General features: G+C 34.3%; 2 protein-coding genes across 2 annotated transcripts; both read right to left on the reverse strand.

The window, feature by feature from the left end:
- Positions 1 to 4,075: 4,075 nt before the first annotated feature.
- LOC104236458 (pentatricopeptide repeat-containing protein At5g11310, mitochondrial) lies at positions 4,076 to 9,038 on the reverse strand. The gene is made up of 2 exons (XM_009790381.2): positions 7,619 to 9,038; positions 4,076 to 5,564 (listed from the first exon to the last, which is right to left on the reverse strand). The coding sequence occupies exons 1-2, from the start codon at positions 8,196 to 8,198 to the stop codon at positions 4,336 to 4,338; spliced, it is 1,809 nt and encodes a 602-aa protein (XP_009788683.1). The 5' UTR covers positions 8,199 to 9,038; the 3' UTR covers positions 4,076 to 4,335.
- Positions 9,039 to 9,473: 435 nt separating this feature from the next.
- Positions 9,474 to 20,121, reverse strand: LOC104236457 (ABC transporter G family member 32-like). Its single transcript, XM_009790380.2, has 25 exons — positions 19,465 to 20,121; positions 17,451 to 17,571; positions 17,282 to 17,370; positions 17,118 to 17,202; positions 16,820 to 16,979; positions 16,665 to 16,741; positions 16,534 to 16,584; positions 16,224 to 16,314; positions 15,845 to 16,146; positions 15,483 to 15,761; positions 15,072 to 15,388; positions 14,804 to 14,964; positions 14,590 to 14,693; positions 13,887 to 14,037; positions 13,494 to 13,616; positions 13,323 to 13,417; positions 12,902 to 13,234; positions 12,531 to 12,821; positions 12,296 to 12,379; positions 12,083 to 12,216; positions 11,760 to 11,987; positions 11,337 to 11,508; positions 10,972 to 11,226; positions 10,323 to 10,628; positions 9,474 to 9,649 (listed from the first exon to the last, which is right to left on the reverse strand). The coding sequence occupies exons 1-24, from the start codon at positions 19,737 to 19,739 to the stop codon at positions 10,356 to 10,358; spliced, it is 4,251 nt and encodes a 1,416-aa protein (XP_009788682.1). The 5' UTR covers positions 19,740 to 20,121; the 3' UTR covers positions 9,474 to 9,649; positions 10,323 to 10,355.
- Positions 20,122 to 24,144: the final 4,023 nt, after the last annotated feature.

Consider the following 24,144-nt stretch of genomic DNA (forward strand, 5'->3'; position numbering starts at 1 on the left):
AAACTGTCAACTGGACAAGGTCAACCCAAATTCTAATGACCCGTACCCATTTCCTTGACCCAACTATCACAAATAAATAGGTAGAATCTGAAATTAAGGGGACTAAAAAGAACAAATGAATTGGTAAAATCTGGAAGTAAGAGGACTAAAAGGATGGATTTTATGTTTGGTAAAATTGGCTAACGAAATGGATGATTTAGTTAAATCAATTTTTTTTAGAAATTGCTGAGGAACGAAGAGGTCGTCGAATCAGTGCAGTTGAAGAAATCGCAAGACTCACCGCCTGATGATTTCTCACTCCTCTTAGATCCTCCACGGCTGAGCCACCGCCATCGCTGCCATCGACCGATAATCTTGAAAACACTCAAGCCCAAGAGATCTTCATATGCTTGGATGTTGATTTTTCAAGTCAATTTTTTGTACCAACATCGTGAAAAGACTTAATCTTGAACTGGTGTTTTCTTATTTTTTCTAATCCATTTTACAGATTGGGAGTATTTAAATTTAATTAGGAGGAAAAAATCTAAAACCCCGTGAGTAAAATAAGCCCAAAAGATCCCCATTTGCTTGTAAATTGATAGACTTTCTTTGTACGAAAATCTTGAAAAGATCCAATCTTGAAGTGGGGTTTTGTTTTCTTAGTCTTTTGAGATCAATTTTTACAGATTTGGGAGATTATAGGTGAAGAATCCAAACTTCAAATTCAAAGTGAAGAGGAAACATGAAGAAGGAGAAAAGAGACGAAGAGGGGAGCCAATACTATGGAGGTTAGTTCTGCCCTCTGAAAATTTTTCGGTGAAATGCCATGGTTTCCGGCGATTTTGGTATGAGGTGAGGGAGAGAAGATGAGAGAAAGGGTGGAGAGGTGAGGAGTGGGGGGTCATTTATGTTAGGGTTTTAATTTGGTGGGGTCGATGACATGGCAGCTGACTTGGCAGCTGGCATGGACAAAATATTATAGAGGTCAGCTGCCACATTGGAGGGACATTAGGGTTAGGGGTAATTTTACAAACTTTGTTAACGGTAGGGACGAGAATGGCCGAAAAGTGTAACGGGTGGCACAAGGAACGAATAAACAATAGTAGAGGGACAATTTTGACCCTTTTCCCTTTAGATTATAAGGCACGCTACTATCTCGCCATAAAGGTTGACTTGTATGTATCTAAAAAATATTTACATGCAAAGTCATCAAAGGAGGCTTGGACAATCTTGGTGAAGGCACATCGAAAAGTTGTTGACATAAGGAAAGAGAAACTGCAAGAGTTTAGGAGTCAATTTGAGTTGGCTCGTATGAAACCAACAGACTCTATTAAAGAATTCATTGCAAGAATTACTGAAATAGTCAATGGTCTAAGGACCAATGGAGAAGTATTGGAAGAAGTTAAAGTTGTTGAGAAAATATTACAGTCACTTAGTTTAAAGTTTAACAACAAGAAAGCTACTCTTGAGTCTACTAAAGATCTTAGCACTCTAAGACTTGATGATTTAGAAGGCGAATTAGTGATATATGAGAGATCATTGAATCAACTCAAAGATGAGACATTAGATGATGCATCGCAAGAAAAGGATGATCAGCCAATTAAAGAAAAAGAAGACATATCAAAGCCGACGGAGATAAATGAAGAAGGTCAATATTCAGAAACAGAGGAGAAAGGAAGAGAAGGTACATGTAAGTTTTGTTGTGATAGAGAATCTATTGAATGCGAAGAAAAGTCAAATAATATTCAAATTGATCTGCCAAAAATTTCTCCAATTGCTAAAAAGGAAGATGTGGTTGTAAGGGACGTTCGTCCAAAAGAGGTTGGTATTTCACCTGAAAAGTTATTTGATAATATTGAAGATGGAACTATTAACGAAAAAAGCAAGATGGTTCATCAAGAGAAAGTCTTTGATGATTGCACAAGATTGAGACAAAAATAGTTTGGGATCCAGCACTACAACACATGATTATAGATATTGAAGATGAAATAAATTTTGTGTCATTGTTCAAGATTACATGTTTCAAGGAGCAAGATGATATATCTAATAGGTGACATTACTCTACAACCTATTGAATGTTCAATTTGAGTTAATTGGGTGTACAAGTCCAACTACAAGGCAACTGGAGAAGTAGATGATTTCAAAGTAAAGAAAAATTATATTGATGATATTTTGAAAGGATTTACCATGGTTAAAGACAAATCATATATGGCCAATATTGAAGGAAAACTGATGTTAACTAAAGACGATACTCGCGACTTTATATATGATATGAAGACAAATCATATATGATATGTTGCATCAACAAATCATATATGGCCAATATTGAAGGGAAACTGATGTTAACTAAAGACGATACTCGCCACTTTGTTGATGCAACATATTTTAGAGAATTGGTGAAGAATCTAAAGTAATTGACTTCTATAAGGCTTGATGTTACTCATGGCATGATCAAGTTTGAAGATCTTGGTTTAAGGGAGGCTGTTGGAAATTAAACCAAGATTAATTAGTATTCTTAAGTTGTCTAAGATTTGATATTTGGTAGTTTATTTAATTCATGTCTAGTTAGGTTTTGTTTACCAATTTTATATTGGAATAGGTTTTTGTTTTGTAGTATTATAAATAGGGATGCTACTACATATTTTCTATTGTGGAGAGGTAGCTACGACGTAGAGAGATTCAAGAGTTTATGAGTTGTGAAAAACCCTCCTACCAAGTTCTCTCCCTAGTTTAATAAATTTCTTCTATATAACTTTTGCTAAATTTCTTGCTTGTGCCTAAATTATTCTTCGGGGTATTTCAATCCTTCAAATTTATTATTGCAAATAGTTTCATAGCTCTCTAACAAATTTGTCTTCATCTAATTTTCGAAATCATAAGAAAGGTAATTTGTTATGCAAACTCGGTTAACTTGAACTTCTTTATCTGTAGCTTTCTTCGATGTCTACAATTTCGTCCAGTGTGTGTGTCTAATATTTAACATGTATATACAGCCTTTAGAACTTTCCTCCACAATTTGCCAAGAACAAATGCACTGAAAATGTTAATCCTATTTTAGTGTTGCTGCAATTGTACTTTTAGTTTGTGCGCTAACTTCACTACTCAGATCTCTAAGATTTTTTTGCACTTGCATTGCATATCCATATGACTAGCCCTCAATAAAAAAATTCTGACTGGTGTTTTCTTTGAAGAGAGTTACAATAATGATCTCTTCATCTTTCATTATATTCTTATAATTTTGGTAATAATTTTCGTTGCTAATTTGTTTCTCCTAAAAATGGATTTACATAAATCATTACTAATTAAATTAATTTGGTGAAACATGATCTCTTAGTAAATTTGTGATCAAGTAGTTGCTGAAAATTTAAGACTAACAAAAATCTGCTATTGCAAAATCAAAATATTTTTCATTCAATATGAATAATGAATTTAAAATGGTGGACTGAAGCTAATTAACGATTAACATGACAAAGTGTTAACAATTGATTAAACTTTAATTGTTTATCTTCGTAGATTCAACCGATATTCAATTACCCTCAACGAACAAGTCAGCATATAATTCGCAAAAAATTATGCTTTATTCGTTCGTGTATAATTATTTATTCAAACTTTTATTTTAATTATATTGATACTATTTTATGAAAATCATATACTATATGACTCGATATACATGTGCAATGCACGTGCCGAAAAATATTATTTTAAGTAATATACTTTGTAATAATGGATGCCTTGAGTTGGAAGTCCATGGGAAATAATCAACGTTTCATGGGGGATGTTTCAGTATTGGATAGAGTGTTTGCTTGTGTTGGTTGCACAATTGTCATTGCTTGAGCAGATCAACGCCTGCCAATATGATAATCCACATTTACTTGCACTTATGGAGAAGGTTCAGAAGGATCAGGCTTCTATCATGGTTATTGGTCAAGTAGATGCATGTTATATGTTCATTACAAAAGTCATGGTCATGACTAAGCTAGCGAAATGGATGAAAGGGATATACACCATAAACATCATCTATAAGGAAATAGTAGGTGAGATACGCTTCATTACGTTTATGTACCTCATACAAGCAAAATAAGTAAAAAGCATCACATGCATATATCTAATTAAACTCTGATTGTTCATCTTTGTAGGTTCGAACAATATATTCAATCATCTTGACCTCGACAAACAAGCCACCAATACGTTGATCCATATTGATCATTTAGAGAAACTTACATCTTATACTTTCCTATATAATTATTTACTCAAAGTTTTATTTTAAGAATATTAATATTATTTTATAAATGTACTACATGATTCAGCTTCCAGAAGAACTAGTTACAGAATAATCATAGGACAACACAAGGGTGACTAAACCAATTCCACTCGTTTACTAATGTTTTCGATAAGCTGGTTAGCACTCAGCACAGCGTTCTCAACGGGAGTTCTACGCTTGACAAGCTGTCTTGGATTTCTACATGTTTGTAATATATCTGACATTTCTTCAGCTTTGTCGATGATGGATTTTCTTCTCGTATACGAAGAGTCTCCATCTTCAATATATGTGTTGGGCAACTTCTCAGAGTGGGGTGTAGAAACCATCATGTCTCTAAGTTTCTGTACCTTTTCAGTCATTCCTTGTTTTTTGAGATCATTGCACATTCTCTGATATGTAAGATATTGAGGAACTAGTCCTCTCCGAATCATGTCACGAAACCACTCAATAGCATCATCAAATCGATGCATCTTGCAGAATAAATGTATAAGCATGGTACTTGTAGCCAAGTCCAAATCAAAACCCTTTGCCCTCATCTCTTGGATAATTTGCATTGCCAGATCCAACCTATCCTGCTCACATAGCATCTTTACCAGCAGATGGTATGTTAGTCGATCTGCCACGTATCCAGATTCAATCATCTTGGTATAGAGGTTTAAGCCTTCTTCAATCTTCCCAAACTTGGACAAGTACCGAAAGAAGTAATTATACGTTGTTGCTGTTGGCATAAAACCTCTATTTATCATCATCTTAAGAATCTTACTAGCCCTGACAAGATCTCCTGCCTTGCAATAACCTTTCACCAATGAATTGTAAGTTGATAGAGTTGGACCAGATTCCAGAACCGACAGCCTCTCCATCATTCCTGATGCTTCCTTGAACCGCCCAGCTTCCCCTAATGCATCTATTATTGGATTGTAGACAATTGCATTGGGCTCAATTCCTTCCTCTTTCATCTCACCAATCAATTCAATTGCCATCTCAACTCTACGCATCCGGCATAATCCTTCGACAAGGGTACCATAAGTTACAACATTAGGTTTTATGCCCTCCTTTTTCATCTCAGCCCACAACCGCTCAGCTTTCTTGATCTTTCTTGATCGAAACCATCCATTTAACAATATATTATAGGCCCGAATAGATGACGACCAATTTGAGTCTTGTCCTTTTCGTCTATAAAAATACTCAGAAGCTACCTTCACATGCCCCTCTTTGCATAAAGAATCTAATAGTATCTCAAATAAGTTGTTCTCCAAGCCCGCAGCGTGTAAAAAGTTTATATTTGAAGAAAATTCATATGTTCGAATTGCTGGTAAGAGCATACCTGCAAAGACAAAAGGATCACAGTACTCATCAGATGATTAGAACTTACATATGTGCACCAAATATTGAGTGGCCAAAGATTCAAAATGAACTGACTTAGAAATCACTTGAGAAGCAGAAGATAATTGCAGCAGATCTCTCCTCTCTCTCTCTCAAGAAACTGTACTCCAGATGAAGTATGCAGTTGGCTTTCCATTCAATGCCTTAGATTCTCAATCGCTCTTTTTAGTGGGGAAGAATAGTGCCGGAAGGGAGTGAGACCAAGTCGAGCCACTAGTAGAGTAAGCCCTGACAGATCTCCGTCCCATTTCATGGATGCATCGCATTGAGAATTGACTCGTTAGATTAACCGCTTAGACCTTTGGTAGCAGGTTGCAGCTTGCACATGCAGGATCCCCCAGGAGGTCAACTTGATCTATCCTATTTTCAATCGTTAAGGTGGAGAACCGAACCAATTAAGTTCACTGAGATATCGCATGGTTAAACTTCTCGGGCTCGACCCCCATGATGCAATTCAGGGATGAGGTGAGAAGAAAACAGAAAAGATAGAGTTTTGAAGAAACCTACGGGAAAGTCAAATCATTTCATTTCGACAATGGCCCAAACGAGAGCAAACTATTCTAAGAGACCTCGAGCGTAATACATGCTACTTGAAGCGAGCTACTTTAACTGCCAAAGGAGCTGGGCAACTTGAGTTAGACGAGAGACAAGGACATAATTTCAAAGAGGCTTGATCGGGATGAATCGAAATATAGCAGCTACACCAAAACTAGGTGCAAAGAACCAACCAGACTGACCTAGTGGATAAATCAGAAATACAGGAAGAAAAAACATAGAAAAGGAAAGGCAATTTGGCATTTTGACCGACTCCAATAAATCTGAGTTAAAATTCAACATGTGACACATCTCTCTTATATTATAAGAGAAATGAACTATCATGTCATTTTTAGGCCGAACATGATCAAATTATGGAACACACGAGTGCCTTTCTAAGTTGCTAGGACTCTTCATTTTCGGTGCCACACTCATGTCGACACGACGTGGGTGTGGGTGTGGAATCCACACCGAATCTGGTCAATTGATTATGGATACATTGACCAAACTCAACAAAGAAATTCGGGACAGATGCAATAATTTATTTTATGAAGAGATACAATGATTTCTGAAACTACACAAAAGTTAGGGTGAAATCGAAGAAAATGGAATACCTTGTATATAGAAATTTTCATGTTAGTCCTTTTCTTTTTATCTCCTAGATTCTCCTCTTGATCAATATTTTCTCCTTCTCGGAATACCCTGTAGGTTTTCCACACTTTTCTCATAATTCAGACACATTTTTATAAATCTATTTTTAGATATTTGAATTATTTTTAGCCGAATCCCCGCACCTGTATCCGACTATCCGTACTTGGGATTGTAAACCCCCCCCCCCCCCCCGAAAATTTAGATTATGAAGGATCCAACCTCTACATCGCACCTGTATCAGACACCCGCACTCGAGTCCGAGCAACTTAGGGCATTTTATGGATGATCCTGATAGGCATTCCGAACACTTATTTCTCATACGCAAAATCAAATAGATTAAACTCTTTAAATATCTCATAACAACTTCTTGTATAAGTTTAAATTTAAAAAAAAAATATTAGCAGGATGTACAAAAACAACTAGTACTCAAAATCCAGCTCAAAGCCAGAACTTGTGAATTTGTAATAAACTGGAGCACACAAATTACTGGGGAAAAATAACAGAAGTAAATTAACAAAGAAATTCAATAGTAAAAAACACCATAATTTCGCCTATTGCAAGCATAGCTGATCTCAACTATGGATAAAGGAGGAGGATTTCAGCAGATTGACGGCCAACCTAAAACTAGTTGAACTATAATATATCCCCTGAATACTAAATTTTTCGGGAGGGATTGAACTGAATAGCGCTGAATTGACACATAGTATACATATATTCATCCCAAACTACTTTTAAATTGAGGTGCAGTTAATTCATTGATTGAATTTTTTAACATTTTTATGTATGATTCTCGGAAAATAAAACCAGTACCTGCCCTTGCATATCGTCTGATCAATATTGCAAATGTATCAAGATTGGATCTTTCAGTAGAACTGAGTCTATCAAGTATCAAATTCCAAGCAGAATCAAATTCCCTTCCTTTCCCAAGTGCATTAAGCATAGCATTAAACACAGTAACAGAAAACTTAAACCACTCTTTCTTCTCAGCCCATAAGTAAAGGGTAAATAAAGGCTTAGGTGAAGAATCAAAATGGGTGAAAAGTTGAAGAAACAGAGGCTCATTTACTTCAAAAATCCCAGCTTTATCCAATGCATTTTCAAGAATAGGTCCAGGTGGGATGGTGGGGTCACTGAGGATGTCACATAGGGTGGTGAAAGTAGTGGGACAGTAATTAGGGGTGGTGGGGTTTTGGGGTTGGGGTGAAATGAGGGGGGTGGGTTGTTTAGGTGGGTAGTTCAATGGCCATTTCATTAGGGGCTTAACTCGTGTTGATTTCAGGTTTGAATGGGTTGAGAAGAGCTTTGAATTAGGGTTTTTTTGGGTAGTGGTGGGATGTGAGAGAAGAGAAGTTAGAGAGATAATGGAACGGCGGATGTTTAGAGCTTTCATTGCTTTGCTCCACAAGAAGTAACACAATCTAATCTAATATATAAGAATGTTATACTAGTTCATAAATTAAAGCATTTGACGAATTTGTGTATCCACTGTTTCTGTAGTTGGATTTGTGTCTGCTCATTTGAAAGAAGCAGTGAGTGAGGTTGTAACTATGGCGGATTGGGGTTTACTGAATTTCTGGCATTTTCTTCTCTTCTTCTACTATCCACCTGTATGCATACTGTATCAACAATATTGATTATACATATTTATACAACTATATACATAATATACCTCTTTGTATAAAAGTGTATAAGTATCTCTCACGAAATTTTTGTACCATTTTCACTTGCAATTCTTGTATAAAACTAGTCCAAATCTCTAGCAAATAACTTCAAACTTTGTATACAACTTACTTAGACTATTTCTAATAAGTTCAAACAATACCCACTCTAAATTTCTCACAAAATCATAATCGAAATTTAACAAGATTAGCATTAAAGGAGATGAGATTTTAGGTTTCTTGCGTCTGTTTTTGCGTTTTGTAGTTGTGATAGGTATGTATAAACCTGAAGATATACAAAATCAAAAAAAAAAACTATTTGGAGAAGTATTGGTTAAGGAAGAAGGCACGGATGTGTGTTGACTCAGTGTCTTGATCAATGGTTACACTAAAAATAGGGAACTGATTTTTGTTTGCATATGATTCTTTTTTATTAATTAAATTAAATATTTATGGGTGAAAAATGAGCGAGAGAGCTACAATAGGGGTAGGTAGAAATAAATGAGGTTGTTATAATTAGAGGGAATGGAAAAAAAAGAAGATCTTATTGATATTTGGCTACACATTTGCAAACTTGTCACTGGGCTAAAATAGTGCAAGTCAACTTATGGAGTGCATAATTATGAAATTTTGTCATATATATATATATATATATATATATATATATATATATATATATATATATTGGGGGGGGGGGGAGACGAGGGACTATAATTTAACCATCCTTCTTGTATAACACGTGTGAATTTTCTTATTGCTTTGTTAGTTTGTTGTTGTTCGAGAATTGTTTTTCTTGAGCCGAGAGTCGATCAGAAATATCATCTCTATCTCTATAAGGTAGAAATAAATTCTGCATATACATTACCTTCCCCGGGTGAATATACTGCGAGTGTTGTTGTTCTTGTGCGGATTCAAATCTGCTTCTTTATCCCGGCATTTTGTAACAAATTCATTTTCAGTAACCTCTCTAATAAAAAATTGTGTGGTCAATAGAGAAGTAGAAGAGATGAAAAACAATATGTAATTCTTATTATATACAAATTCATATATGTAGTACAGAAATTTGATCCATCTATATAAAATTGAATGTCGCAGAAATTAATGAGAAATATGTGTATTGTAGATGTAGTTGCATCCTTATTCTCTTTAAGCTGATCAATGAATCAAAACTGAGATAACAACCCTGCAACAAAATACAATGTATGTTAGCTCTTTATTAAATTAATAATTCCAAAATTAGCATTTTTCAGCCAATAGCAAATTCAGAATTAAAGTGGGCGTACCACTTAATATATACACACTTTTTTTTTTTTTTGAATATTTTCGTTAAATCTTTTGCGCACACATATACTTATATACACACAAACCATGAGTTCAAGGCAGTGAGTGCACGTGCATCAAAACTGCTTATATGTTTGATTCGCCTCTATCTTACGCAATATTGTCACACTCCACTTAACGTGAATACTTAACATTTTTTTCTTTTATCTTTTTTCGTCTTCTTTCAGTATGCAGGGATCATCCATAGTGGCGTTCAGATTACATGATGTATGATTTAGATTGAAACATATGAAATATATGCAGGGGCGGATATACGTACCTCAAGTTGTGTCACGAGACAACTCTTTGTTGGGAATTTTTACTAGATGTGTAGTATGTATAAATAATAAGCAAAGTAAAATATTAGGTACAAATATAAAAAATGATATTGCTTGTCATTATAGTGATTTATTTATTTGTTCACTTGTTCAAATATTGATACCGCTCCTATATATACGCCACTAGGAGTATGAAACATCACATAAGGCAGGACAAGAATTTGAGAGCACAAAACTCTTTTGATGAAATCATATTACCTTTAGTGTTAATTACATGTATGCCCCTTATCTTCATCTTCTCTGGAAGTTGAAGCATTTGATTGCAAAAGCAAAGGTTACTGCAAAGAGTATACAGAAACCAACCACTGCAACACCAGCAATGCCTAAGAAATCATGTCTGTATCCAAACTGCTCTTTAATGAACCTTTTTATTGGTACTGTATGAACACCATCAGCAAGCTTAAGATGTTCATTTACTTCTCCATATTGTGATGTTAAAAGTCCATATAAACTCCATGCTACTGGATTAGCCCAATAGTACCATCTCCACCATATAGGGATTCTCTGTAAAAGAGAAAAAAACTAAGTTAGTGAATATAACAAATCCATGATTTTGTGAATTTCTCGTTCATCGATGAAGGGGAGCCTTTGCGTAACTGGTAAAGTTGTTGCTATGTGACCAGGAGGTCACGGGTTCGAGCTGTAGAAACAGCCTCTTGCAAAAATGCAAGGTAAGGCTGCGTATAATAGACCTTTGTGGTCCGGTCCTTCCCGGGGACCCCGCGCATAGCGGGAGTTTAGTGCACTGGGCTGCCCTCTCATTCATCATCGATGATCACATGATGAAGAGGACTGTTAACAAACATTTGTGTTCAAGATGGAAGAGAACATGTCAGAGAAATATTACCATTCGAGAAATCATGAAGCCGCTGAACAAATTCCACATCATATAGAATGGTGCAGCAAGAATTGCAGCAATGTTATGGTTTGGAGAGACTGAAGTTGTCATCATTCCGAAGAAAGTGAAGTATAGAAGTGTGAAGTACATGAAGTATATGTACCAAACAAACTTCCATACGTTCCACTCGAAAGATGCCATGAAGTAGAATATGGTACTATATATAAGTGTCTGTATGAAAACATATGGAAATTCAATTGTGACCTGCAAAAACAGTAAGGTCCAATTTAGATAAGGCACGCACATCATTTGCGGACCAAGTCTTACATCAGAGTCATATAAAAAAGCACATGAAGAATATCAAGATGACATGCCTGTGCAAATGCAAAGGGTAGAGCTGAATACATCCCTGCTGCTCTTTCTCGATATGAGACGAATCTTTCAACATATACAACAGGTTGGACAGAGGACGCGTTCGTGATTCCAATAAAAAGAACTGCTGCATACATGGATCCCATAGCATTTAATATGTCCTGCTGAGTACTCCTGTGGTGAAAAGGTTGGTAGATAATGTGAAACAGTGAGAACATTTAATAACTGGTACTCCAGGTAATAAAATTTTGTGAAAACAAAAGGAGAAAGTTTCAGTATGACAGCATTCAGTTTTCTGATTATGAGGAATCATTTGAGTGACTTCGGTCTTGTGACAAATGTGCCATAAGATCAAAATGAGTGAACAGATTTATATCATATTGAATGGTAAAAACAAGGTTTCAACTACAAGAAAGAAACCAGACCTCTTAGAACCAAACTTCCAGCATATACTTCCAAACATCAATGAGATTATGACCGTGTAGAAGAAGCGCACAGCAGTATACTGCGGATTTCTCCAGTAGGACAGGTTTTGCTTCCAAAGACATGCAAGAAACTGCCCGAAAAAGGACTGAGAGTACTTGCTTGGGAAATTTAGTTCAACTGAATCTTCTTCTGGCTTGCTTAAACTTTCAGCCATTTCCTCATTTTGCCTGAATTGACCAAAACAAAGTTAATTAAAAAAAGCAAAAATCAGATATTTCTTAATCTCTCTCACACATACACACACACACACACAGAGAAATACCTATATAATGTTGATTTCCGATAAACGTCCGCAAAATCTATGCCGAGGCGATTTTCTTCCGCTGGAGAAGTCACTTCAAGAACCCAAGCAGCAGGGTTCTGTCCAGACTTAATTTTGTGAACTTCTTGAATTGCCTAGCAAAATTAGGACTGGATTATATATTATGCAGTTTTAAGGCATAGCAAGCTCTGAATTGATGAGTTAAGGGATTACCTCGAAATACTGAACAAGCTTGCATGATCTGTTTCCCAGTGGACCAGCATAAATGAGCTCTCCACCTCTTTTCATTAGCAAAAGCTGCATACCAAGTAAAATCATGCCTCACTTTCAGAAGCTAAAGGTACTAATCATATCTTTAAGCTTGTTGGTGTATAACTGCTAGAGCTGTAACTACAGTAGTGTAAACTTGAAGATTAGATGTGCATTGACCAAGATTTAAGATGAAAACCTCGTCAAATGATTCAAAGATATCTATACTAGGCTGATGGATGGTGCAGACGATTGTTCTTCCAGTGTCGACAATGTTTCTCACTGTTCTCATTACAATGGCTGCAGACCGGGCATCTAGTCCTGAAGTAGGTTCATCCATAAATACTATTGAAGGATTGGCTACAAGCTCAACTGCAATCGTCAACCTTTTCCTTTGCTCTGTTGACAATCCATCTACCCCAGGTAGGCCAACCAAAGCTCGGCGTAATGAAGTTAGTTCCACTAGCTCCTCAACCTCTTCAACAAAAGCCTGCAAAACTGGTTCTTCCTCAGGTTCTGTATGTACAAATTGTGAAACGATTTTAAGTTCAAAGAACTATAGGCGATTACCTTTTGTGTTCTCAGATCAACCTGAGAAGATAACCGGAGCCAAGCAGAAAACAGAAGTGACTCGTGGATAGTTAAGCAGGGGGAATGAACATCATTTTGTTCACAATATCCAGATACCCTTGCAAAAGTTTCTTGCTTTTTAGGGTGCCCAGAAATATATATATTTCCTACTATATGTCCACCAGTTTTCCTACCAGCTAAAACATCCATTAGAGTAGTTTTACCAGCACCACTGACACCAACTAATGCAGTAAGCACACCCGGCCTAAATGCACCGGTAACATTGACTAGTAACTGCAATTTATCTCCTGCTAGACCTTGTTGCTTAAGTTCCTGAAGAAATAATTCAGACAATGATTAGGGATTTGTTATGGAACAATTGCATTAAATTGCTACTAGAATTAAACTTCTGTTTGTTTACCATGGGGACGTCAACGTAGTAACTAATGTCTCTAAAACACATGGAAAGTGGACGAAAAGGAAGAACCATGCCTCTTCGTTTCTTCTGCTCCCTTCCTGCCGAGAGACCAGAAATCATGAATTTTTCATTGAAACAAAAGAAAACTTTGAAACTGAGAATGCTTTAACAGACCAGTGAATGAGTGTGTGTGGTTCAAAAACTCTCCAAGTGGAATAATGTTATATTCACTCTCTTGTTCTTTGTCCTTGTTCTGGATCTTTCTCTTTGAGACAACTGCTTGCTGACTCCCTAATGCTGCAGAAAGTTGTAAAAACATGTTAAGTTTCCTTCCGCACATTTGCAAAGCGGTGTGGTTATAGTTACACTTTACATTACAGGTACATCAGTTTGCATTAAGAGCAAGACATGTCAACTTGTAATACTAGAGCGTTCAAACATCTTTCATTTGCTCAATTCTTTGCGACAGCTAGAGTTTCTCTCTAAACGCGTCATGATAAAAGACTTGTAGAACCAGAATATAGCTATGCAAGATGATCGTATGGAGGATTTTTGAAGAGAACTTACGGTTAAGGTAAGTCAGAAATATTGTGAAGAGGATGTTGAACAATATTGTATAACCAATCAATGCACCAACACCGATCCAATACCAATAGTCCTCTGGAAACAAGCTGCGGACCTTTAATAACATCTGACCCAGAGGCATGTCCCCAAATCTCTGCCAATTTCGAAAGAAAAGGTAAATCTATGTCCAACAGTAGTACTGATTACCAAATGAGAAACATTTGTCGATAGTAGTCCAAACATATTTTTGTGTGAAGCATCAACCGAGTGCTGTGTCACTTTTATAGTAGTCATTTCTTAGCGATAATGAATTATACAGGTTAACTAGAAGGCCTTCGACACCAGGTGAAGAGATCTATTTGTTTTTGTTAAGAAGATTTAAGTTCCTAAAAAGGAGCAATACATGCTAATATCTGGTTTTCATGAATAAACATTGAGTTGCATTTATTCAGATCAGCTTACTTGAACAACCTTCTGATCTTTGTTGACAGGCTTATAGATTGACTTTTTGACTGGCAAACAGAAAGATCTAAAAAGAATACTAGGACGATGGATAAATGTATAGATACTTGCACATATGGAACACTGCACCTGATTTCTTCATTGCTAAGTTGGTGGCCCGTTATGTTTGGGTATATTCAAGTGTATTTTTGGACTGTAATTGGATATGAAACAGACACAAATAGAAACTGCAATATCAAATTACCTTATCCCAAGAATGGCCACGGAACTCATTTACTGAAGCAGCATTCTGGGCATACATCAAAGGCGAAAACCAGTAACCCCAGATCCACCAACTTGGGATACTATCTGTAACAATACGAAAGTTCAACTACAAACTAATCAAAATTAAAGCCATTTTTTTTCTCGGGGTGAAGTAACTAAATCATAGATTAAGCGAAATTGAGTATGTAAATGACCTCTTGAAAGAACAAATCCTCCGAGAGCCATGACAACCAACATTGCAAAAGATCCAAAAGTATTAGCAACTATCATATTTCTGCCTAGTGCTGCCATCAAGCGGAAGAGACCTATTGACATCTGATGCAATGAAAGATACAACAAAAACTGACGGAGGCACCTGAAACAATTAAATAAAATAAGTTGTCCTAACTCTATCAAACATGGTGATAAGTTAATACAGAATCTAAAACAAGAGGAAAAAATCGACAAAAAAAAAAACGATACCTAGTTATTTGAGGATCAAAGCCAACCACATAGTATGTAGCTGCAACCCAAATAATGGACTCTAAAATTGATGTGGGAATACTCAAAATCCAAGATGGAAGAGTATATATCCAACAGGGGTAAAAGTGTAAATCTCTTTGCTTGTAAAGAACGGGAAGCTTGGCAATCAGCATAGGCACCTCCAAGAAGCCATTGAAAAGAACCATAAGAATTGCAAAGTAGAGAGCACCAAGATAAACAGCTCCATCTTCAAGTGTATCGTGATGCATTGTTGAACGGAAGAACACACTCATCATTATCAAAACAATCAAAAAGAGCTGCAAAAGTTGAGAACAATATTTCCATCTCAACAACTAATAGTATAACTCTAAAATGAATCTAAAATTATGATGAAACTGCTAAAATTATGACCTGTGTGATTTTGAATACAAGCACAACTGAGTTCCTTTTTAACAATAACATCTGCCAGGAAAAACTGATCTTTAGAAGCTCGGATTTTTTCACACCGTAAGTACTAGAGGACAGTGCTGCAGGGTGATCGTCACGTTTGTCAAATGGGATATCTAGCTCCTGTGTCAATGCATTACCAACATGAAAGGATTGAAAGCGTTCAACAAACTTTGTCGCCGGCACATAGTTGTACTGGCTATTGGGAAACCAATACTGCCCTTGATCTTTTTCAGATGTTACCTGTGAAAAGATAGCAAGATGACAAACCAAATAAGAGTACTATCAATATGGCATCAGTTCAATGCTTGAACACTGACAATTACCTCTTGAAGAAAATCAGCAACATTTTTCCTGGAGGGGCATTTGAAACCCATAAATTCAAAGAACCCAAGTGCACTTTCACGGGGACCCTGATATACGATATGGCCCTCACTTAAAAGAATTATATCATCAAACAGACAGTAAGTTTCAGGGTCAGGTTGCAATAAAGAAACCAGGGTAGTCCCATCAAATGCGCGAGTCGTATGCTTTAAATACTTGACGATTTGATAGGTAGTTGAACTATCTAGCCCGGTTGAGATTTCATCCATTAAGAGTACCCTTGATGCACCCATTAGCAACTCACCTGCATGCATGTCTCACAACTTCAATATTCCAAGCAACACTTTTTCATCAACTAGTATCAGAAATGAAGGAAAGTACCAGTAGTAAGGCGCTTCTTTTGACCACCTGAGATCCCTTTGAGCATTTCATCTCCTACTAATGTATCCGCACAAATATCCAATCCTAAAATCTTTGCAGATATTTCAGAAGATATAAAAGAAATGTCCAAACAATAGTCCGCAAAGTACAACGAGGTTTATAAAGCTGTTACTATCTTTTATCTAGCACATGATGCTATTGCATCATAGTACCAGTAGATAAAACAACAGTGATTTCAACATGTAAAACAAACATAGAGGAAAATATAGCTCCATATGCAGCATGTGGAGTGAATGTAGAAAAACAATACCTGTAGAATGTAATCTACGACTACACTTGTCTGTTCTCCCAATGCTACTGCCTAGGAGAAAACAGTTACATCAATATTCAGATATCTATATTTGTCTATATAGATAACCTGGAAAAAGCTTTACTCGTTACCTTAATAAAGATATCAAGATCTTGATCAGGAATTATTCCAGCATTTTTCTCTTTTCTTAGAAGTTCCATAAGCAAATCTGCCCAGATTTAATATAACTATATCAAATTCAACTATAAAAAGTATTGTAAAAAAGTGCAGGTCTAGATAATATTACCACGCTTAAAACCGACACCCTGGCAACGTCCAGAGAACTCAAGTGTCTCCCTTACTGTCATTTCTGCAATATGTGAATCCCTTTGGCTGATGTATGCAGCAGTCCTCTGAGGAACAAACTCCTTCAAATCATGTCCATTGTAGGTAACTTTTCCTGACATCTTCAAAATAAGTCAACTGCATTAATGAGGAACTATAACAATCTTTTCAAAAACAAAGACAACTGCAATGTGATCTAGAACCAAAACTTGAACTTTTCAGTAATTTTTGTAGTAACATATGAATTCTAAGGAATGTACCTTCAAATCTTTATCAAGGCGGCCAGCAAGTGCCAAAAGCAATGTTGTTTTTCCAGAGCTTGGAGGACCCAATAGTAGAGTCAACCTGAAGACAAGACTACCTCAGGATATTTGAAATTTAACTCGTCGACATGATACACGCTTCATTGGAGCTCAAATTTTACCTTGAAGGCCTTATAAAACCACTTATGTTGTTTAGGATAGATAATTTCTTTCTCCGACTTGGGAAAATCCTCAGCTGTCTCAAGAAAGTCTGTTCTCATTTTTATGACAGAAACATTGTTAGACACTCGGGACATTGAAATAGTAATTTAGGAGAGACATGAGACTTACCTCAGTCATGTTGAATATGAAGTTTGGAACTGTTGGCAATGCTCTGTCTCCTACATGGACCTTTGCATCAACTTTAAGATGCTGAAAGCAAACCTTAACTTTTGGGAATTCCAAATTCACCCTGAAAGTTAGATTAGTTCGATAGGTTTTAGAATATAAACGATACAATAGATAATGTTGAAGATTATATGGATGATAAATAAATCAAGTTGAATAAAGAGTCTGAGAATAGTTATCACTATTTGATGAGAATATGCAGTGCAAATTCAATAATCTTACAGCTCGTATTTGGACATGATAACCATGCCAAACACCACTATGCTATGAAACATATTCACTTGACATGCTATTCTAAAATGTTTTTGCTATAAGTTGAAGATAGAAAATGTTTTTGCTATAAGATTAATATATGTTTCTTCAACCAATAGATCCAAATTTCAGCTGATCCTAAAACATGTACAGATTTCAGTATTGATCCTTCTTATGGCAATTCTCCATTTTTTTATCTGCTTTTAATGAAAAAAAAAATCTAAGTCAAACTCCAGAGACCAACCATAGTTAGAGATAGGCAACTAATTGGAATTTGAATTATTCACAAGTCACAACTATCAGGTTTAAGACTCTTAACACTTCACTTAGCTCTTTCAGCTTCTTGATGTCCTAAAGAAACTGAAGGGGCATAACTGGTAAAGTTGTTGCCACGTGACCAGGAGGTTACGGGTTAAACTGTAGAAACAGTCTCTTGTAAAAATGACCGCATACAATAGAACTTGTAATCCGGCCCTTCCCCGGACCCCACGCATAGCGGTAGCTTAGTGGATTGGGCTGCCCTTTTTGATGTCCTAATGCAACTCAAATTTGGAGACCATCATTGAATTATGTTGTCTATAGCTGGGGGTAATCATTTTGAGATGTTTCAAGTTTTTAGCAAGAAAATATCATAGATAATTAATCTTTGGTTGGTGGAATAGGGAGATTCAACATTGTTAAAACAAGGTTTGGTTGCTACTCTTCTTTTCCTTCACTTAATACCCGCATAAGTTATGCAGGAAATGGGAATACATGAATACTTTGGATTAAAATGGATCCAACTCCCCTCTATTTTCTGTCTCTCCATTTCTCTAAGTTAAATCATGACAATATTTAATTCCTTACTAAAATAAAACCCTAACCATGGTTAAAATATTTAGTTCCTTCTTTTTTCCATTCCCAAACATTTTAAAAAGCTTTTTAGCCATGAGTTTATACAACTGGCATTAGAAAGAAAAAGAAATTCCAAAGGAGATTGAGAATCCAAAATAAAAGTTTTAAATTTAATAGCAGCAAATTGAATCCTATAATTACAACACCCAAGAAAACATTGAAGAAATCCATAACTAGTAAATCTAAGTTGCCGAAATTCCTTGACAAGAAAATCTAAAGAATCTTTTTAAGAAAATTTACAGTAATGAGACATGTTCCTTCATGACTAGTAGCCGGATATTTCTTTGAATTTTTTCAACAAAGTTAATATTTTTTTTTTAATTTTTTGTTCTTTTTTGCGTGTGCAGGCTTATTATAATTCTTTTTATTTAAACCAATTTAAGTTACAAAAAAATTAAAGTTAAGGAGGTCAGTGTTGGAAAAATATTTGGGAATGGAAAAAAGAAGGAATTAAATACTTTAACCACGTTTAGAGCTTTATAATTTTAGTCAACTAAATCTCATTCATTAATTTTTAATCACGACAAGTGTCTCCAATCCAAATAGGAACTTGGAGAAATGAAGAAACTAGGAAATGAAAGGGAGTTGGATCCGATTAAAACAACTAAAAAGACAAAAACAACGCTCATAAAATAATAGTAGTAAACAAGACTTTTTAAATAAAAGTAAGCACATACTTTAAAATAGACATTGTATGCTAGTAATTTTTTAGTATATCAAACCAAACATCTAGCAACAACCTCAATCCCAAACAAGTTGGGTCGGCTACATGAATATCTATGGGACAACTGAAATAAATAAAAGAACTTACGCCTCAAATCTTTGCTTAACTCTTTTAAAGAACAGCTCAGTATCTTCATTAATGGCATTAATCAAGTTATCGAAAACTTGCTTCTGTTGTTGATCTTTCATTTTACCAACATGAACCAACGAAACCTCTCCAGAAATGTCTCGAAAGATCGATGTTCGGGCTCGGATATAAGTAGGAGATCTCTGCAAAGCAGCTAACACAAGAGCCTCTTCATCTTTGTTAGCTCCATTTTCAGTTGTGCTTGAGAAAATTCTCTCTGAGGAAGAGTTCCACATTGTTGTGGACCTAAATGTTGATTAATTATATCCACAGCTACAAATTTTGAGGAGAAATCTAGAATGTGAAAATTAATTAAAGGATTTCTGAATATAATTTGTGAGGTGAGTAATGTTAGATGTGTCCATCCAACAACTTTGCATTAATTTGGTGTGTTACTACTTCTTCTTCTCTACCCTCAACCAATCTATGCATTTTTCTCATAAAATCATGCATAGAAAGTGACATTTTGAGAGAGAAATGGGAAACAGATGAAGTGTTGGAAAATCTTAGTTAGACTTTGGTTACAAATGCTATACTGAAAAGTCAAGAGTTATTTGCTGGACTGAAAAGTAGTTAAAACAGTTAGGAAAAAGGTACCTTTACCATTTCCTTCACTCTCGAACCCAAAGAAGAAATGTGAAATTTTGAAAAAGAATATACCATGGGATTCAACTGGTACTAATATAAAGGTGCTTATAATTTCCGGTGGAATCGAGTACTGATGGGCTAAACCAACCCGAAGATACTCGTGATATTGTCCAATTTGGGTCAAGCCCGCACAGTTTTTTCCAAAATGCCTCACTCCATTAATAGATTTATACACATTTTCAGCTATCAATGTGGGGTCAAAGTTACATGTGGCTCGTTACCACGGCCCATGGGTCAATTTTCGAGATTTACTGTGTGTCACCCACATTGTCTCAAGCCTGCAACTAGCTTCTTTTTGTCTGTGTGCACCTCTAAGCTCGTAAGGGAAAGTAAACCAAGACCCACGCCATCACTCGCTATCCTCATGCTCGTCCCGCTAAACTTGGCTCTGATACCAATTGTTGGGCTAAACCAGTTCGAAGATACTCTTACATAGTGTGATATTATTCGCTTTGGGCCAAGTACGCACAATTTTCCTCAAAAGGCATCACCCTATTAAGAGATACTTACACCTTATATGTAGTATCCAAATATTTTCAACTATTTATTTGCACACACTATTCTCTTGTGGCTATGGTCCTAACAAAGTATAAAATTATTTATTTTAAAGTGGTTCAACTACCAACTATCTATATTTTATTGTGTCTATATAGTGTGACTAGTAAGTAGCAAGTGCGATCTCATATGTAAAGTAAAGTTACGTGTAATTCAACATTTTTTGTTTAAGATGCTAGTACAATATTTTATATGGACTGCAAATTTGTTTCTAACTGTACTATATGGTATTTTTGTTTGTTCATTTAAATACTTGTAAGACTTGACAGAGTTCTAGATTGTCTGTCAATATAAATCATTGAAAGACCATAAATATGACAACTGAGCGCAAGCTGTTTTTACGTTACTTTGTCTAGGCATTGGACCAGCCCCATTTATATTCTACATTTTCTGATCATATCACACTTTGCATTAGCTCTATGATGTACTTGGTGCACTGACAAATTTTACATGCTCTTTTTCTTTGAGTTCTCTTTGGAAAGTAACTAGGTAATTAGAATTGGTGTATTATACACCCTAGTGATAAATTACACAGCTTAATAATTACATAGTAGTATAATTACGACAACCTATTTGTTTGTCATGATGTAATTATAAGTCTATTGTGGTTGCACAAGTATAATTATACAGTTAGATTAAATTTTAAATATAAAATTAATTATCAAAAATTTAAAGTTAAGATTTAACATATATATATATATATATATATATATAATATTAAATTTGACATTTAAGATAGATATTGTTTCTTGAAAATATATTAATTACTAATTGTATATTTGTAACTAATATTGTAAAAACAATTGATATATACTTTTCAAATTAATAATATTTTACTTTAATCAATTGTAAAAACTAAAAGTACATATTTTGTAAGAACATCATGTACTGCATACTTGATAAAGTGATTAATTTTTATAAATATAATGCCATAACATTACTCAAATATTTTATGAAAAAATAATCTATCAATTCGAACTGAACAATGAATAAAATGCAATCTGAATTAATAAGTGACTACTACTAAAGTAAATAAAATGGAAACGAAAATATAACATAAATTCAAAATCCAAAAAAATTAACATAATACTCTCATCCAAAATTATAACATAACATAAAATAAGTTTCAACATAATTTAAGTAAATATAATTCAAAAGAAAAGGAAGACATAAATCTATAACCTCATTTAACAATGAGTTCTACTTTAATGACATCACTCGTTATATGCTAAGTTTATTAATGATTCATTATTTTTAATATTAGGAGGAGTAATTTCAAAACTAGAATATTATAACACAATTATGCTAAATGAAAAAAATATAAAAAATATGAGTAACTACATGGAATCACAAAAAAGAATGTTGAAAAATAGAATATTATCTAAATATTAAAAAGTAATATATCATTTTAACATAGTTAAGTTTGCATATAACCCCATCTAATAAAGAAATTCAACTCTAATGACATCATTACTCATTATAAGTCAAGTTTGTGAATGACTTATTCTTTCTAAGATTACGAGGTATAATTTTTTAGTAAAATTAGAATAATAACATTACTAAGTGCAATAAAAAAATAAAGAAAAATAATTAACAAAAGAAATAAAATATGAGAAATTATGTAGAAACACGTGAAGTAAAGGTTCAGAAATGAGAAATAAGAAGGAAAAAAATAATGTGAAAAAAAATTATTTTAAAAAAAGAAATTAAAAAGTTAAAAAAAATTATTTAAAAAAAGAATAAAAAAGTAAGTTTAAAAGAAAAGAAAAGAGATTCAAAAAATAACCTTGTAATTGCACAATATAATTGTGAGCAATTCTCAGCTTCCCCTTGAAAATTGTAGAGTGTAACTACGCCCCCTCAATTATATCCAATTAAATGTTGACTATTACTTAGTCAAACAAATATGCCAAAACCGTGTAATTACACTCAATTACACACAAATCCAATTATAGGGTGGCCTTCCAAACAGGTCCTTATAGTTTTTCCTTTTTTTTTTTCCTTTCCACCATTACTTTTGTGTTGAAGGCGAAAAAACAAAGAAAACATTAAACCCAAATATTGACATTAATGTATATACAGTTTCCAATTAGTGGGATTTTATTGGGTTATTGTTATTGTTATTGTAATGTATATATAGTCAAAACTTACTTTAACAACCTCGTTTTTGCTCTGGATTTTTTTGGCTACTACAATGAAGTATAATAGAGAACATATATTACAGTTAGAGGCGGATCCATGATTAAAATTTAATGTATTCAACTTTACAATGAATTAATTATATTGTTAAAATTATGGATTCCAAATCTAATATTTATTAAAATTTTAGTAGATTTTTACCTACGTATCTATACTCAATGTCGAATGTTAAAGGCTACGTTTGCCCTTGATTATAGCATAACAATAAGTTAGTTCTAAAGAAAACTTGGCCGTTAGAGTGAGCTATTATAGAAAGGATGACAATCAACGTGAATTTATAAAGATTAATTCTATTCTCTATCCAAATATTGTGTTCCTTCTGTCCAGATTTACAGACTCTTTATTAAAGACACTCCAAATTAATATTTTACTTCATTTTACTATTTATCTATTTTATATAATATTCAGAATTTTTAGAAATCAAATCTATTGAACAAATTAAATTCCTACTGATGGCACTAGACGCTAGCTCTTTATGTCTTCATTTTATAATATTCAACAGATACTAAAAGTAAAAATGTTTTAACTGTGTTTTTTTTCCTTTTGGGTCAAGACTTATATATATTTACTACAACTCTTTTTCTCTTAACGTTAACTAGTAGTCGTACCCGCACGATGCGCGGTCAATATTAAAAAAATATTAATTAAATTAAATTATGATCAGGCTTATTTGATCCTATTAGATCGTATTGCTGTAATAAAATTCAATTGTCATCTTGTTTGTCAATACGATATACCCAATAATGAAATCTCTATTAAATCAAACGTACTTATATAGTCAGTGAATAATTTTTTTGTTCTATTTTTCTTTATTATATTAAACAATATTTAGTATTCACTTTCTTTTTGTAATATATGAGAAGATATATAATTTATTACTATTGATTTTTTTATTTTAAATTTTATTATGTTGTTCTTAATAATATTATCTAAATTTTAGTGAATAAAATCTATGTTAAACTAACGGGACTTATACAGGCAGCGCATCGAATAACGTTTTTGTTATGTATTTTTCTTTATTATATCTTTCAATATTTAATACTATTACTTTGTTAATAGAAAGTTTCATTAGCATATTACGTTATTTAATATTTTTCTCTGAAGTTTTTTTTATTACTTTATTTTTGTTTTTTTATTTTAAAATAACTTAAAAACTCCAACTTGAAACTACTCTCACCCAATTTGAACGGGTAGTTACTTTTTTATATATTTATATTTTCATTTTTTAATTATAGTTAA

The sequence above is a fragment of the Nicotiana sylvestris genome, chromosome 6 (genome assembly GCF_000393655.2).
Source record: "Nicotiana sylvestris chromosome 6, ASM39365v2, whole genome shotgun sequence".
NCBI classification, from domain to species: domain Eukaryota; kingdom Viridiplantae; phylum Streptophyta; class Magnoliopsida; order Solanales; family Solanaceae; genus Nicotiana; species Nicotiana sylvestris.

Excerpts from the sequence above, each read along its gene's own strand:
- LOC104236458 (XM_009790381.2), bottom strand. The coding sequence starts at position 8,198 with ATGAAAGCTCTAAACATCCGCCGTTCCATTATCTCTCTAACTTCTCTT. Across the intron at positions 5,565-7,618 it reads CAGACGATATGCAAGGGCAG|GTATGCTCTTACCAGCAATT; the intron begins GTACTGGTTTTA and ends TTGTCTTTGCAG.
- LOC104236457 (XM_009790380.2), bottom strand. The coding sequence starts at position 19,739 with ATGTGGAACTCTTCCTCAGAGAGAATTTTCTCAAGCACAACTGAAAAT. Across the intron at positions 17,371-17,450 it reads TCATATTCAACATGACTGAG|ACTTTCTTGAGACAGCTGAG; the intron begins GTAAGTCTCATG and ends AAATGAGAACAG. Across the intron at positions 14,965-15,071 it reads TTTGATCCTCAAATAACTAG|GTGCCTCCGTCAGTTTTTGT; the intron begins GTATCGTTTTTT and ends TAATTGTTTCAG.